At 41.7% G+C, this 18,501-nt stretch overlaps 1 protein-coding gene across 1 annotated transcript in view; it reads left to right on the top strand.

The window, feature by feature from the left end:
- The first annotated feature begins 11,622 nt into the window (after window positions 1-11,622).
- The window catches only part of CHRDL1 (chordin like 1), a 53,245-nt gene continuing 46,366 nt past the window's right edge, over window positions 11,623-18,501 (top strand). The window contains exons 1-3 of the mRNA XM_024217408.2: window positions 11,623-12,108; window positions 15,181-15,330; window positions 17,195-17,307. Of these exons, the coding sequence (XP_024073176.2) occupies window positions 15,234-15,330; window positions 17,195-17,307 (210 nt within the window). The 5' untranslated portion in view covers window positions 11,623-12,108; window positions 15,181-15,233. The remainder of the gene's footprint in view (window positions 12,109-15,180; window positions 15,331-17,194; window positions 17,308-18,501) is intronic.

The raw sequence follows: 18,501 nt of genomic DNA, 5'->3' as shown, positions 1-18,501 counted from the left end.
GACGTGTACTGGCAGAGCTATGTCGTGAATCTTGTCCAGAACCTGTTTATGCTGTGTCTGCTTTAACCACCGCTCTTTATTCCTCCCTTTCATAAACAACAAGCTGACCAACAAAGGTCGGAATGAAAACCTGACATGATACTAAACAAACAATTTTTCAAGGGGTTATTTTGGAGCTACCCAGCGAGAGAATGGTTAGCTAGCTCCTCCTGGGCTACATTGTGCAATCCTTACTCACACCACAGACTTCAGCGGGGCTACTTGTGAGAGCAAGTACTCCCCAGTCTAGCCCACTGCGATCAGGCGCATGGAATCACAAAGTCATAGGATTGTATCACGCAGCCATTTTGGAGATCAGAAACAGCTCAAATGAATATGGTCCAGCACCTCTCCTCTTTATTTCAGGGTGATAATTAAAAAAAAACAACCCTTCACCTATCCCCTGGAATTGGGAGTGCAGGAGGAGATGTCTGCTTGCATCTGTGACCCTGACAACTCTTCACAAGCAAAGACAGCTGAGTCACTAATATTTAGAAAAATACCACAACTGACTGTATTCGGCCCTGCGGAGAACGCCTGCTGGGTATTCACAGCTAAACATGAGCAACTCAGCCATTTCTGGCAGCCTTTGTGAAGGGCTGTAGATTCAATTCGATGACCTCCAACAAACCCGTTTCCACTGCAAGTATCTTTAAAAAAAAAATACATTAAATCCCTAATAGATCCACTGAAACGGGAGGAGACAACCCTTCCCAGCCTCAGTGGATGTCCCAGATCACCCTACAGACCCAGTCATATGACTTGCCTGGATGCTGTGTGCATTGGCTCTGTTATCACCATTGCCTAATGTGATTTAGTGCTGTCTGTAATGCATTATTTAAACATGAGAATGTGAAAATGCAGCAGTTGGATATGGAATAGGATGTGAAATACTGTTGAAAAGCTAAAACATGCTGTATGCAGGGTTTTTATTTTTTTAAGGACTACTTTGACAATTTTTTATATCCTTGGACAATTTTTTTCTCCATTAGCCATTAGAGTCTTAATTTAAAAGGCACAGCAGGGAATAGCTAGATTCAGTGCTTTGTATTATATATAAGTTGATATATAATACAGTTGAATAGGAATCTAAATATTTATTTCCTGGATGTCTGCACTGTATAAAGTAATTTATTTACTAAAAAGTAAATACAGGTCTCATTTCGAGAGTTCTGTTTCTCAATTAAGATGTTATGACAATGATATGGACAATATTTGCTGATGCCACCATAATCAAATCAATTAACACCTCATTTACACCTTACAATTGCTTCTTATGCTGTACAGAAGATTTCTAATTCAGCTTCTAAATGGACCAATTGTTTGGGCACCCTTCTGTCTCTGCAGACTGCAGAGATTTCATTGAGACCAACACATTTGCTTTGATAAATTTGTTTTTAGTGCATGCGGCATCCTGTTTATCTAACCTAGCAAAACCTGACCAACTACCAACCCTTAGTCTTCCTCACACAACATTACAATGCAGCACTAGTTCTCCAAGAAGACTCCCCAGAGAAATGTTTACCAAATAAAGTTTGTCAAGAATAGAGCCCATTGTCTGGGTTACCAAAAGATATTAATTCAATGACAACAAAATGATCTGGATATGAGCTGTGATGAGACTGACTATTATATATAAGATGTGTAAGACATACTAACTAGGTGGTTACATAGAGGAAACTTTTTAACACATATAGTGTAAATTGGAATGTGGAACAGAGACACTGCATGGAGTGTAGTCCTGATTTCCCCCACCCCCACCCCCACCCCCAAACATTCCCTGCTGAGCAGTGCCACAATTAATCAAGGTTTCTAGGTTTTAGTTAATTGCTGGACCCCAATAAATTGGTTTGTACTGGCTTTGGTCCAGGCCTGATAATTTCGCAGCCTTGAGTTTGGAAACTGCTGCATGTTCACACAGGAGCCTGCAAGGAGAGAGCTGGGATCGAAAGAATAAAAGAAACGCTTGTTGTGCTAGGCTCTGAAAAAGCCCGTCCACCAATGACCATGTCCTTCGCTGTTTATTTTCTCCATATATCTTATAATGTTTTTTATGATGAAAAAAAAACCTCCTTTATTTTAAACTCTCTCTGGAGATAGTTGTTCTCAAATGGGGTGCCTCTAATTTCACCAGTTTCCCCTTGGAAATTTCCACTCACTTATCCTCGGCTGAAAAGTTCAGTGAAGCTTTTTGAGAATGGTCTAAAAACATTACCCCGTCTGCACCTCTGTTTGCCTGTGTAACCCTTCTGCCCATCTAGTTGGCAGCAACAAGGGCCGGGTTCTGTATCTAGGGGTTCCGTTTCAATAACACAATGCAAAACCGGCTCGAGCCCCCACCCAGTGACCTGGGACAATTACATACCACCCCCCTGGGTACCTCTAAGAGGCAATACTTCCCCTCTCGCAAGCACGGAGTCTGAGTGTAGCAGAAAATGTTTAATAACATGAGGTAAACGACATCAGCATAAAATTGGAAAAACATCACAAACAGGATTCATAACACAAACCATGAGCAAAACCCACCCCAGCAAATTGGGCTGTGTCCTTTCCCTTTGGTTCTTGAATCCAGCAACCCAAAAATCACCCAGAGTCCCCAAAGTCCAACACCCCCAAAGTCTCTTGGGTCCAGCAACCACCCAAAGTCCCAAAAGTCCAACAACCCCCAAAGTCTCTGTCCCTGGTCAGTGCAGCCCCAGAGTAAAAGGGGGGGGGGGGCACGCAGGGTGTTAAGGGGCACCTTACGTGATCCGAGGCTGGCCAGCCGTCTGTTTCTCCGTGGGGGTTCCGCCACAGCCTTTACCACGAGCCAGTCCACTTTCCTGCCATCCCACGAACTGCTCCGCTCTACAAGCCACTCCGCTCCGCTCCGCTCACCGACCTGTGAGCCGTTCCAGCCGTCCCCGCAAACAGCTCCGCTCGCCGTTCCTTGGGCCACTCCAACCGGCCCCACAAGTCTCCACGCCGCTCGCTGCTCCTCCAGTCGTCCCCACAAATTGCTCCGTCAGCTGCTGAGCAATATAGCTTCAAGCTCCCCCACTAGTTAACACAGCACTCAGTGATCTCAGCTCTTAATAACATCAGCTCTTTTGTGATTTCAGCTCTTAGCGATTTCAGCTCATAGTATAGTAGGGGAGCCCCAGTGCTGGTGCACCATTGGCCCAAAGTGAATTCAGCTCAGCAGCCTGTAACTAGACTCCTACGGGAATCAAAGTTAGCTCTGACATTCAACAGTGGAGACAGGAGGCAGTGCAAATGGTGTTTCAAACCCTCAGAGGGGGCCCATACCATCAGGTACAAATACCTGTCCCCATCCTCTCTCAATTCACTGGGTTTTGTAACCTATGCCCCATGTCAAGCAAGTGCTACTTAGGTAATGGTGAAGGACTCACTCAGTCCTTCTGTCATACAACAGTTCCACTGGCCTTGATTCACAGAATCAGGGTAACAAAACTTTATTCTTCCTGCCCAATAATAGAGAAACTGGGGATCCCACACCAGCCAAAGTAACCACTTTCAGTTGCTGGGTTTCCTGCCAGGCGAGTGGGTGTGCCTATGCAAATAAGATCAGCCCCTGGAGTTCTTTTCCACACTCGCCATAATTCACCACCAGATGTCAGGGTAGAGCTCATCCTGACTCTGCTTACACCTGCAAGGTTCACAGATTTCTGCCAAGCAGAAGATCAATGCTTACTGCCTTATAAACCAGGCCAGAGGAATACCCTAGGGGCAAAGAGGCCTGGTGCCACTGGTTCCATAAGCTGGCCCAAAATTAGCTCTTTGTGAGCAACCTTAGGTACCAGAATAAAAGAGACTATGAAGAAAATTGCAATGGTATTTACAACATGGGCATGCTCAGAATCAGAGAGACTGGGGACACTGTTGAGTAGGAAGTCTGGTGTCTCAGGCTTTGTTCTAGAGTAAATACATTATATTGTTATTAACGTGAAAGAAAAGATGATCCAGGGAAGGGCTAAGTGCTCTCAAGTCCCACTGGCCTCCATGCTCAGCACCTAGCAGGTCCTGGCCCATGCTAGCAAATATTTGACTTTGTTCTCCTTAGAGAAGTCTCATTTTGGCAATTTCAAAAGCTCTCTCACACCAGCAAGTCTCTGTGCAAGAGTTACATAAAGTTTGAGGCGTTGTAAACTTTGGCTCAGAGAGACAAGATTAGCAGCATTACTCATGGTTTTATAAAAGCATATTTAAATTGAGATTCAGGGCCATATTCAGTCCTCCTTACTAACTCAGTATTGCTTTAGAAAGATGAACTGGATAGGGCTATCTCAGCTGCAAAGAGACCCCAATCAGCAACTACTTCTATATCATAGCATAATTCTATGCACTCTTAACCTGCAAGGCTAGCCAAGGCAATCGATTAGTCATGTTTTGCACCTGGGGAGGTGAGTAGCTAATTGGCCCTCAGCCAGCAGGCACAAGTTAAATAATAAGTACACTAAAGGTACTCCATTGATGGGGGAAAGATAGCAAAGGAAACAGGGTCTCTCCGGCTGAGAGAAGCCCAGGATTAGGGTACACAGAGACTACAGGAGCAGCCCACTACAGGGTCAGGATACTAACAAGGGCAGTCAGGGCCAAGGATCAAAGCAGAGGCAAACCTGAGGCTAGGAGTAACCAAGGAGTTCATAGTCAGTTTCAGGCCAGAGTCAATACCAAGGGTCAGAGTTCAAGTCAGGAGGCAAAGTCCAAAACAAGCCAAGAGTTAAAGACCACAAGCAGCCATGGCACCCATTGGAGACCAACACTGTTACCAGGACACTTCCTGGTATGCCCCTTGGGTTTATATAGGGCAGGGAGCCAATCAGGAGCCATGGGGCTGTTGCCTGTCTAACCCTTGAGGCAGAACTTCCTATAGGCTGTGTCCACAGTGGGTCATGGGAAGCAGAGCATAAGTTAGTAATAGTTGCTGCTGGGTGGCAGTCTGGGGCTGTTAACTACCTAATAGCTCTACAGATCTGGGCCCTAGACCCATAGGGCATTACATGCAGGGGGGTAATGTAGGCTCCTGCTAGAGAAACTATAAGATACAGTATGTAAGTAGAAAGGAAAAGACTTCAGTAGCCCATGAGGGGAGGAGAACGATTCAGTTTTGTTTAAACTTGTTTACAATACCCCAGAAGGGATGTGAATTTAGGTGACTTAGCCACAGGGCTGGGCCACAGAAGACCACTGGTGGGAGGTGCTAGAGCAGAAGATAGAGGCAACATCCTGCACCAATGCAAGGGGCACTCAGAGCCCCACCACACTGCTATTCAGATACGTGGCCAAATCCTCAACTGATGAACATTGCTGTAGTTCCATTGAAGTGAATACTGATTTACATCAGCTGAGTATCTCATCCATCATTTCAATTGTAAGGAAGAACTTTTATTGAGTTCACATGAGCTTGCCATTTTCAGAGTCAGATGACAACGGCACAGAAAAGCAGCAGTATAAAAGCTCATTCCAGAATTTAAATGGTCCTTCAAGGAAGATTTTGTGCCACTTTTAACAGTACATTCTGAAAATATAATATAATTATGCAAGCACTGCTAGACATATAGTATTATAGTTTTGTATACATTTTCTGTGTACAAGAGCCATATACCATGTGAAATCAATTATTATAAATATATATATATGGGAATCATATACTGTGACTTGGAAAGGTTCATTTTAACTCATTCAAACATTCATCACATGACATCCAGGGGAGATTCAGATCAACATTTTCAAGTGGCCTAAGATGTAGGCACCTAACTTCCAATAACTTTCAACAAAAATGAAACAAATAATGAAAAATATTTATGATTAATTATTATTATTATTATTAGAGAGAAACAAGAAGTCAACAGCCTGACATTACAGGGAAATGTATCTAAAAAAGTAAATTCAGTGGATAAACAACCAAAGAAGATAAATTGGAGATCAAAGATTTCTGTCAGAGAGCAAGATGCTGTATGGAGAGTAAGATACATCCTGTCCAGCATTAGACCAGGTATAAATTCAACCATTTGGTTCTCAGAAAAGGCCATGAACTTGAGGGGGGAAAAAGCAAGACATTCTAAAATTGTCCCAAAGATCAACCCTCATCGTTACAGAATTTCTATGTAAACAGGACACCTAACTCTCTCAGGCACTTTTGGAAATGCTAGCTAAAATTCCTTCCTCAATTTGGTTATATCACTACAAAAGCCCTCATTAGTGTTTTGCCTTCCATGGACTGCTAGGTATGGTCTGATGCTCACTTGACTCTAAGGCTACCGTTTATGCAGCTCTTGTTTCACATGAGAAATCCTGATTCATACAAATTGTCCCATTGACAACATATGGGATTATTTTCGTGAAAAAGGGTTGTAGGATTAGGCCCATAATTATGTCCAGGATACTATGGTGATGGGCACCTTATAAATGTTGTAAATAGATTAGATTAGAGGGCAGATGAACACTTTGCGATCAAGGCATATCCAGGATGGCATTCCTCACACTCACTTCTTCTCATCCAATGGCCTTTATACCTCTCATGTGCAAGACTGGTCTCAGTTCTGGTTGGCAGAACATCATGTGCAGTGTGGTGACTTTTAAAGTTATCCTTACATTTCTCCTGCACTCTTTTTCTTGTCACAATTTGCTTTACATTTCCATGACTGTTGGAGGGTTTCACCGATCACTACATAAAGGCCAATCTGTGCAATTTTATTTTTGATTTAGGAATATATTTTATTTGCATTTTAGAGATATTAAAATATTTCCAACCATTCTCACATCTCAGACACTGATGCCTTTTCCACGAGGCAGGGAAGCTGCTCAGCTGAGACTTCAAGTTTTATGTTGTGTTTATTGAAATTACTTTGCACTTTGTGCCTCTCATCCATTTTGCAATTGTTAATTTGCTAAGCCTCACAATAGCCCTGTTAGATAAATATCTTAATTACCAATGATAAAGGTAGGGGGTGGAATCCTAGCCCTCTTGATGTTTTACCACTGACGTCCACTGGCCAGGATTTCCCACAGATAACTAAGGCAGAGAGTGGTGTATTGATTGATGTGCCCAAAGACACAGTGAGTGAACAGCACAGCAGAGAATCCAGATTTCCAATCTTCTTTTGTAATCACAAAATAATATTCCATCCTCAACCTTTTTTTGTTTAGCATATAGTGCTCATAAAAAATGCTGGACAGACAACCAAGCTCGTGTTTCCATTATGAATCCCAATGTCAGGGGTTGATCGTACCCATAAAAATTCACTCAGGGCTAAAAATAGCATTATAAAATCTGGGGAATAATCTTCTATTTAATACGTTTTCAAAACACTCAGTTCAAGTTATAGGCATGAAAAATATTTCTTAAAAAAAAAAAACACCCATAGGAGTTTACTAATTCAAAAGCTTCCTTTCACACTTGTATAATTTTGCAGATTCCTAGACCTGACCACAGGCTAACCATCTCTCTAAACCTAAATGACTGAGTTAATATTTGGTATTAAGAAAACTCCAAAAATGTGTATCAATATATTTGAGTGTATGCATGCTGCTCTTGTTCTCTTCTTATTACCACAAGAATGGAGACATTAGACATAACTGAGTATTGCTAAGCATCTTAGCTGCATCCACAGCACAAGGAGATGGGCTCTCTAATTGTCAGTTTCACAGGTTTTTAGCTATGCAAGTCCTAGTATCTTTAATGAGAGTCATGTGGCTAAATCTCTGAGCTTTTTAAAACTTTAAAGCATCCTTGTAGCTTTAAGATCCATCCCTGGGGGAGCATGGGGAGATATTCTGTTTCAAGCACAAATCCTTCCTCCCCAAACTCCAGAGCATGTCACTTTGCATGTTCAGCCAGTCAATTCTCCTGGTGGTGTGTAAGGTGGCAAATACCTGACCAGCGCCTTCTCTCCTTTGGGGTGTTCTGTGCCCCAGGGGTGCTAAATCCCTATGCTTTGGGGAATACAGGAACTGCAATTGTACCCTACTGCCTGGGCACAGAGCAAAGGAGAGTCTTTGTGCTTTGCACTGCATCTGAGTATTGCAGTCCATAAGGTATGTGATATGTAATGTTCACAGACTCTCTAATGCAGGGCCATATCAGATGCAATGCACAATACAGGGCACAATGGGAATTTAATAGAAAATACTAACTTTGGCATAGACTTTCTTGAACCATTCACTAGAACCGAATAAAGAATTCCATCTCTGCTAAAGAATTCTACGAGACAGTTCCAAAAACCTACTGAAAGAATATCACTGGCTATTACACTATATAGACATATAGAGTAATACCTATAGAAATCCTATTAGTTTCATGCCTATTAAATTCTATTGGACTTTTCCATAAGAACAGCTAGTGGAAAGGATATTTCAGACACAGTCAAAAGAAAGCTCAGCAATACATTTTATTTTTACTATACATTAATTTCTATAAGGTTCCTTTTTTTCAAATTACAAATTATGGATAGGCCTCTTCAAAAAGTTACCTAACTCCCACTGAAAGTCAATGGGAGCTGGATGTCAAACTCCTTCAGGCACTTTTGAAAATCCCACCATACAGACATATTATATATAAAGGTAAATTAATCCAGCATCAAAATGCAACTAGTTCTGCGGCAGAACACAGCTTCAAAATGGAACAGCTTCGGTAACAGAACAGTGTAGAGACCTGGCATGGGAAAGAATTCCTTATCCAACTGTAGCAATATGGGAATTCAGGAAGATAAACTAAACCATATTATACTGAAATACAGCCAGGATACCATGTCAGTTGCCCCTGCTCTTCCAAAGAAATGCCTAGGAATCTTTAATCACCACCACTGATCAGGAAACCTTTAATATCTCATCTGAAAGATGGTACCCTAGCAGCATAGCTCCTCCTGACACCATGCAGGCAAATGGTTCAGTTCTGACTCAGAGGGAAAACTGACAACAACAACACTTCCCACAGCACCATGATTTTTTTTCACAGATAATAAGGACAGAAGGAATCATGATGGCCATCTAGCCTGACCTCCTGCATAACACACGCCATGAAACTTCAGTCTATTATTCCTGCATCAAATGAAAGCCGACAATCTCTGGGTTAACTAGCTCTCTCAGAAAGGAATCCAATCTTGATTTAAAGACTTCAAGTGAGAATCCACCATGTCTCTTGTCAGACTTTTCCAGTGTTAATTATCCTCACTTAACAATTCGTTCTTTATTTCACTTGAATGTATCTGGCTTCAATGTCTAACCACTGGACCTTGTTATGCCTGTGTCTGCTACATTTCCTGGAGGTCTCCAGGTCTGTTCCTGCTTAGCTTGTGAGATTAAGGCCACATCATCTGAAATGGGAAGGCAGTAGGATTTGCAAGTGGCCACACATCTGACTGGCTCCCCACTTGCCAATAGTATAAGAACATAAGACTGGCCCTACTGGGTCAGAGTAAGGATCCATTTAGCCCAGTATCCTGTCTTCTGACAGTGGCCAGTGCCAGGTGCCACAGAGAAAATAAACAGAACAGATAATCATCAAGTGATCCATCTCCTGTTGCTCATGCCCAGCTTCTGGCAAACAGAGGCTAGGGTGTCCTCTGGGAAGGCTCTGTCCAATACTCGCTGAAGTCAATGGAAGATTTTAGTTAATTTAACTAGACTTTGGATCAAGCTCTGAGTTAAGTTCTCAGGGGTCATAGGTGGTTGGCTCAGAAGCTGGGGCCTGAGTGCATACAGAGGAGTTGTTCACCCACCACATTAAACCTGTCTTATAGGCCAGAGCCATGCTACCAGACCAGGGAAAATATTCCAAGGCCCAAACCCCTTAGGTGTTGCACACCCTTATCTCAGAACTTTAGGCTCTAATCTTTCAATGATTTATTCATATGCTTAAGTTTATCCAATATGAGTAGTTCTATTAATAAGTCTTTGCAGGATCAGGGCCTAAGTTAGTAGGATTCCCTGCCCACCCATGAGATTTAGGATCATGTTCTTGATAGAATCCTGGCATTTGTTTTTCTCCGCAAGCACATTTCTTCCTCTGCCTGCAACTCACCCATTCCAAGAGAAGTGCTGGCAGTCATTCTGCGGCAGTGGCTTCCACCTTCATTACTAAGATTTCCTCATAATCAGTGAAATTTTCTTCCTATAGGAATATGTGTGTGAGGTCAATACATTTTACACCCAAAATCCAGATGGAAAGAGATGTAACTGGGGGGGGGGGAGTTGATGTGTTTGCACACACTAAAATCTTTTCAAAATGTTTAGCTTCAGAGCATGGGGGGTTTATGCTAAGAGTTGTAAAATCATATTAGTACACAGCCCTAGTTACTTATTGAGCTGGAAAACAGCCATGAGGTATCTAATCCATCCCTCTGCTAATGCAGGATTGTTCCATAAACTCTATGTCTAGTGTTTTATCTAGTGTAGTATTACAATAGATGGAATAAAAGTTGCACTGAGTTTTCAATTTTATGGGATTTACTGAAGTCCAAGGAGACTTGTGACCTCTCAGCAGTATTAGACTCCCAAATACCCTTATACAAAACTAAGGGGAAATAAGCTGTAATTTGTTTCCCTACATGATGTCTTTTCATACCTCACTCTTTCTCTCAGATCATTTGTCAAGGGTTTGCTGATCTCTTCTTATTAGTTAAAGGGGCTACAACAAGACGAACAAGAATGTTTGACCAAGCATGTAATGTCATGAGTCATGGGTTTAATTTAGTTCCAACAGATTTTCAGTATGACCTTGAAACCTTCTAACACAATAAACCAGACCAGGCCATGAGTATCAGAAAAGGATGCCTGACAAATCCTAACAAACAATAACTTAATCAGTCCAGCAACGATCTGCGCTCTGTGTGTGTGGAAAGCCTGTTACAGAGCCAGCTTGGTTTATATTTCTATCTCTAATAAACTGAGCAGAACTGAAAGCTTTGCCTTACGGGGAAGCCCTATACAATTTGTTAGAAAATGGGAACCTTGCTATGGTTTTTAATTTTCAAACCATCCTATAGAATTTATTAGTGAAGTCTAGTGCTGTGATAAAATTCTATACGATTACAAGCCCCATAGACCGGATCTCATTCTCTATTAAATCTAAGTGTACCGAGTAATTTCTATAGACATTTAATAGGTTTCTATTAAACTTTGACCATTGCCAGTTGCTGCCTGAAGATAGGCAGAATGTTTTTTTTTCTTTTTCTGGAAATGAAGTATCCGGCATTTAAAGCTGAACCATCCTGTCCTGTGGCTCACCGTCCCCTGCAAGCTTGTGAATGGGCAGAGGGGGAATTAGTCCCAGGATCTGGGCGAACGGCCCCTTTAAGCTCAGGGTGAAGTTTGCTTGAGTTGAGAGGATCTTTTGAAGCTTCCTTGCTCAGAGGGAGGGAGGGGAGAGGCTCTTAAGATCCCTGCCATGGAAAGAGCTCGTTTTCCTAACGCACTGACTTTCCTGCCTCCCTTAGACAGCCCCGCCCCCACCCCCCAAATCAAACAAACTCCACCCCAAACTTTTGTCAATCACCACTTGTGTGCCAGGCAGAAGCGAGGGGGGCGCAGAGAAAGGCGAGGGTGGGAAGGGAAGGCGGATCTCCGGGGCTCTGGCTACATTCCTGCTCCTGCAGGCAGCAGCCCCGCTGCCGGCGGCTCTGCGGGGGTCGCAGGGCAGGACTCATTTAAGAGCATCCTCCGAGGCGCTGGATCCACCTCTCGCTCGCCGGGCTCCCGGCTTTCGGCCCTTCACTGAGCAGCTGCAAGAGGCAACATCAGACCCGGGGCAGCTCCTCCCCTGGACTCTCCATCAGCTCCTGGCTTGACCTCCCCGCCCCGGCTCATTTGGGGGGCGGGGGCTAGAGGACCCAGCAATCCCCATCGTCAAGGCTCCGAGAGTGAAGGAAGAGCCTGAATCCCAAGTGGGCTTTGCCGGGGGCCCCGATGGCACCGGGACTGTTACTGAGTCACGGGAGGTGAGATCCCTGCCTCTCCGCCCCCTCCAGCCCAGCCGAAGCCCCTCGCCTATTTCCAGGGGGAGCCACTTGAGTCTCCAGCGGCTGCTGCTGAAACTGACCAGCCCGCCAGCTTCTGCCCTCGCAGCAGGTTTGTTCCCGTCTCTTGCCTCTGCCCGTAGCCAGACAGGGACCAAGGGGGTGTTTTGGCAGCCGCAGGAGAATGGCTGGACGGAGAGAGTATCAGAGGGGTAGCCGTGTTAGTCTGGATCTGTAAAAAGCGACAAAGAGTCCTGTGGCACCTTATAGACTAACAGAGGTATTGGAGCATAAGCTTTCCTGGGTGAATAGTCACTTCGTCCCCGAGAGAGAGCAGGAAGCTGTGGCACAGACAGACACACCTAACAGGGCCCACTCGGAACCTAAGCCCCGTTTGCGATCCCCCCCGCTGCTGATGCTAGGACTGGCTCGCTTGCCACTTGGCCGGGGGCTGGCGCTCAGGTCTCCCGGAGGTGACATACCCTTCGCTTTCCCCCTGTTACAAAAGGACAGCAAGCCATTCCATCCATGACTGACATTTCTTAAACTAATTGCAGTTTACATCTTGAGCTCACTAATCAGATTAAATTTCTAGGAGAAAGTTTATCTGAATATATTTGGTGTCTAGTTGCATGTAATAACATTGATCATGTCACAGATCTTTAAAAATTTATTCAGATTTTCTTTGAACATTCCTGCTTTGTTTCAATAATATAAAGTGTGGACCCATGCTCTGTCATTTTTAGCTATTAAATGGGATTTATTGGAAATCAAAAGACATGAAAATAGGTCTTTGTTTTCTGCCTTATTTCAATCTTAGGTAATGCTAATTAAAGATGGGGTTCTCACTGATGAATACCAGTAACGGATAATAAAAATGTTAATTTTAATTGCAATTAAGTAGATCAGAATATTTCCAACTGAGGATATTGCTCAAAAATAAAGGAAATATGTTTATTGCTAAAAGTATCTGTATTTGGGTTTATTGTAACGAGTTTGAAATTAAAGAGATTAAAAATCCATCTAATTTCCATTATTAATTCCTCTCTTTTATTGTACTATTTAACATTCCTTATGTTAAGCAAGATGGGGTTTAAAGAAATGACATTTTGAAATGGAAGGATTTCTGAGTTCTTTCCAGTCTAGCTAACAATCAAAGTGCTCCCGAGACGCCAAGAGGAGTAATGTGCTCCATTTACAAATATTTTTTGCTCAAACAACCAGACAGCACCCAAAAAAAGTCCGAGTATTTTAAATGCCCACATTTTGCCAGTTCTAGTGATCTGAGGCATGCTGCTGTTGCTATGAATACTGGCATGTTATACTGAGACTAAATTGCATTTTCTTCATTTTAAACAAGTTTTTTAAAAGTATTTGCCTTAGAAAACGTCCTGTGAGATCTGAACACCTTGAGGGAAAAAATGATGACAAACTTTTGTTTCTAAAATGAAATTTTATTTCTTGTTCCCAAGAAGAAATTTAAATTCTATTTTGCTATTGTGTAAAGAGCACCCATTAAAAGTTACATTATGCTTTTGAATGTTCTCAGATGCATTTTAAATTATTTAGAATGAGGCTATATAGTACCAGACAGAGGTCAATGATGAGTAGACAGAGTGGTTGTACTGTTTTGAATGGGGAGGGTTGATGGTCATGCTTCTGGTGTTGTTTTGAGGATTGAGAGTGGAAGAAATTATAGAATAAGAGAGACAAACATACATAATAAATCAAATCATCCATATTATCAGCCCCTTGTTACAGAATCCTAAGTCAGAAAGAATAGTTCTACCTGGAAGATGTTTAAAAAGTGGTATTGATCAGTACATGACTTAAAATGATTACTCTGTAGCTTGTATAAGCATTTTGTTTAGTTTCTTTAATGAGAATTTGAAAAACAGTATTTTAAGGTGAACTTGTGTTGTTTTTTCTCAGTGCTTCTCCATTCCTCTAAATTGTCCTTAATTTTTTAATTTACATGTATAGTAAATATTTCTGCTTTGAAAATGCGTCACTGAAACCTTGTGAAATCTGGGTCCAGCGTTCAATTTTTGATAAGTCATCTGGAGATAACTTATCTAAAGAGATCAAATGACTTGAGCATATTTTTAAAAGTTTATATCATTGTTTAAATTACCAGTAGTGAATTACTTTTCAAACTTTCATAAGGAAAACCAATACTGAGACTGTTTAAAAAAACCCACATGAATAACACTGTAAATTATTCCCAACTGTCCTTTTAATGAGACAATAATTTTCTTTATTGTGGTTCACATGTTTATTAATTTATTGTTCCAGATTGGATTAAAAAAAAAAGACACATGTTAATTACAATTTGATCAGTTTCCTCTTTTCACTCTAAGGAGACCGACAGTCTTGAAAATGTCAGACAAAAGGCAAATAGAATTTGCGCTCTGGCACCATGAATGCAGCTTTCAGGGCAAGGCATACTTGATGACTATGCTCCATGCTAACAGGGTGTTGATATTAAAGATCTGCATGAATAAAGACTGGCATGTCATTTGCATATTGTACCTTCAGCATAAAACTGCAGAATGCAGGGGTTATTAAGACAGGTTTCAAGGTAACGGTAAGAGTTAACTCCTGAACAATCAATTTTATGGAGTCGTAAAATAAGAGGAGATGGGGGATGAATTGATTAGGGGTGAAATCCTGAACCTACTGAAATAAATGGGAATGCATATTAAAGGGTTAACATATATTCAAGATTCAGATTACTCTTACCATGGCAAAGGTAAGGCATTACAACCAACATTCATACTTCCTTCTTTACATACAAAAGATCTGATTCTGTCCATGGAAAAGCTTCTAAACAAACTATTTCTCTTGTGAAAGAGGGTTTTAAGAATTTAGACTGCTTACACTTTGCAAGTTCTTTGCTTTGCAATCAGAGAAGGACTTCATAAGATGTAATACCCACTTTTCAGCTTTTATGAAAGGGAATGTGGTCCCTTTTCCAAAAATGAAGCAATTTAATCTCAAGCCTAAAATGTTTCCACTAAACAAAGCTCTGTACAGACCTTTTTTTGCTGTTGTTTTGTTTTGTCTTGTCTTGTTTTCTGGCAGCTTTCGATTTTTACATGTTGGTTGAAATCATATTGGAGACCTTCATCTTAAGTAGTCCCAGAGGATTTCAGTCTTAAGTCTTTTCACATTTTCTTTCCAGCAACTCAACATTCTGCCCTTTGAAGGATTTTTCTTTCCTTTTTGTTGGCAAAGATGAAGAAAAAATGGAGATTGGAGGACTTTCGATTTATCTTTTCCTGTGTGCTCTGGCTCCTTTTCATAGATGGAAGTAAATCGGAACAAATAAAACGTAAGTAAACTTCAAAAGAAAAATGCATCTATCGTATTAAACTAAATGTGGGGTTTCCTGTTGTCTATCAATTGTGCGTGTCAAATAAAAATTATATATGTAATAGAACTTTAACAACGGTTTTGCATTAAAATAAGCCTAATGCAGAAAAAATGTGTCTGCTTGTTTTCATTTAGTAAAATCAAATCAAAATAAATTGTGGTCTATTTCCCTAAAACCATGCAGTTTTCATCACATCATAAAGAACATAACACATCAAGCTGCCAAATCTGTTTTACTTCAAATGTCCTGCATACAGAGTGTGCTTAATTGCATTTTAGTGACCTCTATAAACATCTGACAGATTATCTGGATTTTGTCCCATCCATAAGTCTATTGTGCTGAGGTTTTCAGCTAGTGTAAACCTCCTCCAAGGCAGACCTGTTGTGTTCCAAAAAACCTCATATGAACTGGATTAGAGATGAAATAGTCTTTGAGAAAATTAAGGATCCAGGCACTGTCAAAAACTTGGTGCAATATATTGAAAGGAATACAAACAAGGCAAAGGAAATATTTCTAGAAACCCAGTGATCCATGGGAGACGTTAACACATTTCATAAAGAGTGAGTGACAGGAAGGAGTAACTAACAGCACACTCCAGTATCTATAGGAAGACTATGGTCTTGCTAGGAGACACCTAGTGCCTTTCTCTACCTGCATGTGCAGGTCTTTTGGCCTGTGCCTGAGCTCAGTGTTTGCACTTCAAGGAGTAGTCACAGACGGAGTGTCAAATCTTTCAAACCCAGCTTCTTGTCCTAAGCAAGTGGATGCAGCAAAAAATAAATTGAATCGGTCCAAAGAAGGCATTCTCTGCTCTCCTGAGCTTATTCACAAGAAAGAACTGTGCAAATTAGCCTTGTCCAGAGCAGAGGCTGCACAGGAAAATTCAGCAACTTCCAGTTGCAACTTCAGCTCGTTACTTTTTCAGACACTAAGCGTCATTCACCATGCAGCTGTCTGAAGTGAAAGCAGATCACTTTACACATGCTACCAGTAATCCCTGCATCTTGCTACCTGCTTTTAGCAGACTGAATGCTAAGGACATTCCACTCTCAGTCTAACATTTGGGAGCCAAGTATTTGTGTGTTGTTACGAGATGTGTTTGTAAGAACGGTGATAATTTATCATGAGGCTTGACATTACCATTGACCGAAGCAGCATCACATAAGTAGATGGCTAAATGATACCAGTTGTGTGTGCTGTTAGTTGCAAGTGGAAAAACTATACTTGTGAAATTAGAGGCCTTTGCTGAAAAATAGGCCCCTAAAATATCTTGCACACTGCTGCACAGATAAGATCAACACACTGTATCAAATAACATGCCATGCTCCTGTTTGATCTGGTTCTTAAACTATGGAACATGCCATATAAGTACAACGCACATTTCCTCATTCTGTCCTTCAACACTTCTGCTGTCCTGAGCAAAGTCTACTGCAATACCTTTGAGATGGGAACATTTTATTTACTATGAATTAGGCGGAGGGAACTAAGCACTTTCATTTGTGACTTACACAGGATTTGAACCCAAGTCTCTAGGATGTGAAAGATTAGTGAATCAACCCAGTCTGAAAGCTACCACATCAGAAACCAGGGGGGGTTTCTTGGCTAGAAACTGGTATCTAATACAAAGGCATTACTTTTTAAATTGTGTTCTCAAAGAAAAGGAAAAAGTAGAATTCTTTACAAATTTCTTTGCACCTTAAACAAACTCAGCTACCTGGGGTTTACATGGAGTCCTAATTGAGATACCATAGCTACCACTGCTTTCCTGCACTGAAAGGGATTATTAATTCATAGCTCTTTCTATTCCATATTATTTTAACAGATTCAGAGACATACTGTGTCTTTCAAGATAAGAAGTACCGTGTAGGAGAAAGATGGCATCCCTACCTAGAACCCTATGGACTCGTTTATTGTGTTAACTGTCTTTGCTCAGAGGTAGGTCAATTCAGGTTTAGCTCTAGTGACTCCTTGCATGTCCTTAACCGAGTACCAGTCTTTACACTGAATTTACATGGCAGTGTGGCCCAATCCTGCTCTCCTATAGTGTCCGTCTCCCATTGGCTTCCACGGCAACTGCAGAGAGAAAAGGTATTCCACAGCTGGGATTCGCTGCCTCAACAGAGAAGGGCAATATTGGCAAAAATACATAGATCATGCATGCCTTTTAGAGTGATGGAACAGGCAAGAAACTCCTTAACTACGCATCAGCCTTGCATATTCTTTGCATTGAACCTTGACTCATATCAACCCTGCATCCACATATGGTCCTCACCATTTTGGATGGAAGATTAGACTGAGCCCAAGCTTGATTGTGTTGAGATCTAAATGCAACACCCAACTCTCCAATAAGGCATTCCCACAGTAAAGAAATCTCTTCCCTCGGAGCCCTGGGGGAATTAGGCTGGGATGCCACAACTTATAAAAATCCAGGAAAAGGCAGGGAGAATGAAGGAGGAGAAAAGAATGGGTTGGGGAATAGGGAGAATTGGCTTTGACATGAAAGGATGAGCCCTTCTGGGCATGATTAGGCTCCCTTCAATTGGTGATTGATGTTTAGCTACCACAGTGATAGATCCCGTAGCAACATGACAGATAGCTGGGGTCGGGGGGTATATCAGAGGGCAGAATTTGTCCCTTAAAGTGCTTTATAGTAATTTTAAACACAAAACCCACCATGGTGCAGGGATTTGAATCACTACCATGTGACACTCCAGATGTTGTGTTTGGTCTGCTATCTTTAATGCTCAATAAATTCTTTTTGACCATTTATCCCTCTGCAAACATAAAACACTGGACCCTGTGCAGCACTTATCCTAAAGAATCTGCTACTTCACTTTCATGCGCACATACAAACAGTAGCACACAAGCTTGGCAGTGGTGCATATCTTTTCCTCCTGCTGCTCAGAAACAAACCGAAAAGGGGGGAAAGTCTCTTTTTTAAAGTTATAGGGTTTGAGGACATGATCAGGCTCCCTTCAATTGGTGATTAATGTTTAGATACCACAGTAATAGACCCCTTGGCAACATGATAGCTTGGGCGGGAGGGCATATCAGAGGGCAGAATTTCTCCCTATTCAGAAAACCCACCATGGTTCAGGGATTTGAATCACTAACACATGTGACACTCCA

Source organism: Terrapene carolina, unplaced genomic scaffold (assembly GCF_002925995.2).
Source record: "Terrapene carolina triunguis isolate 2854851 unplaced genomic scaffold, T_m_triunguis-2.0 Scaffold131, whole genome shotgun sequence".
Taxonomy (NCBI): domain Eukaryota; kingdom Metazoa; phylum Chordata; order Testudines; family Emydidae; genus Terrapene; species Terrapene triunguis.
The sequence above is the reverse complement of the archived record's forward strand: the minus strand, read 5'-3'. Positions and strand labels throughout refer to the sequence as shown.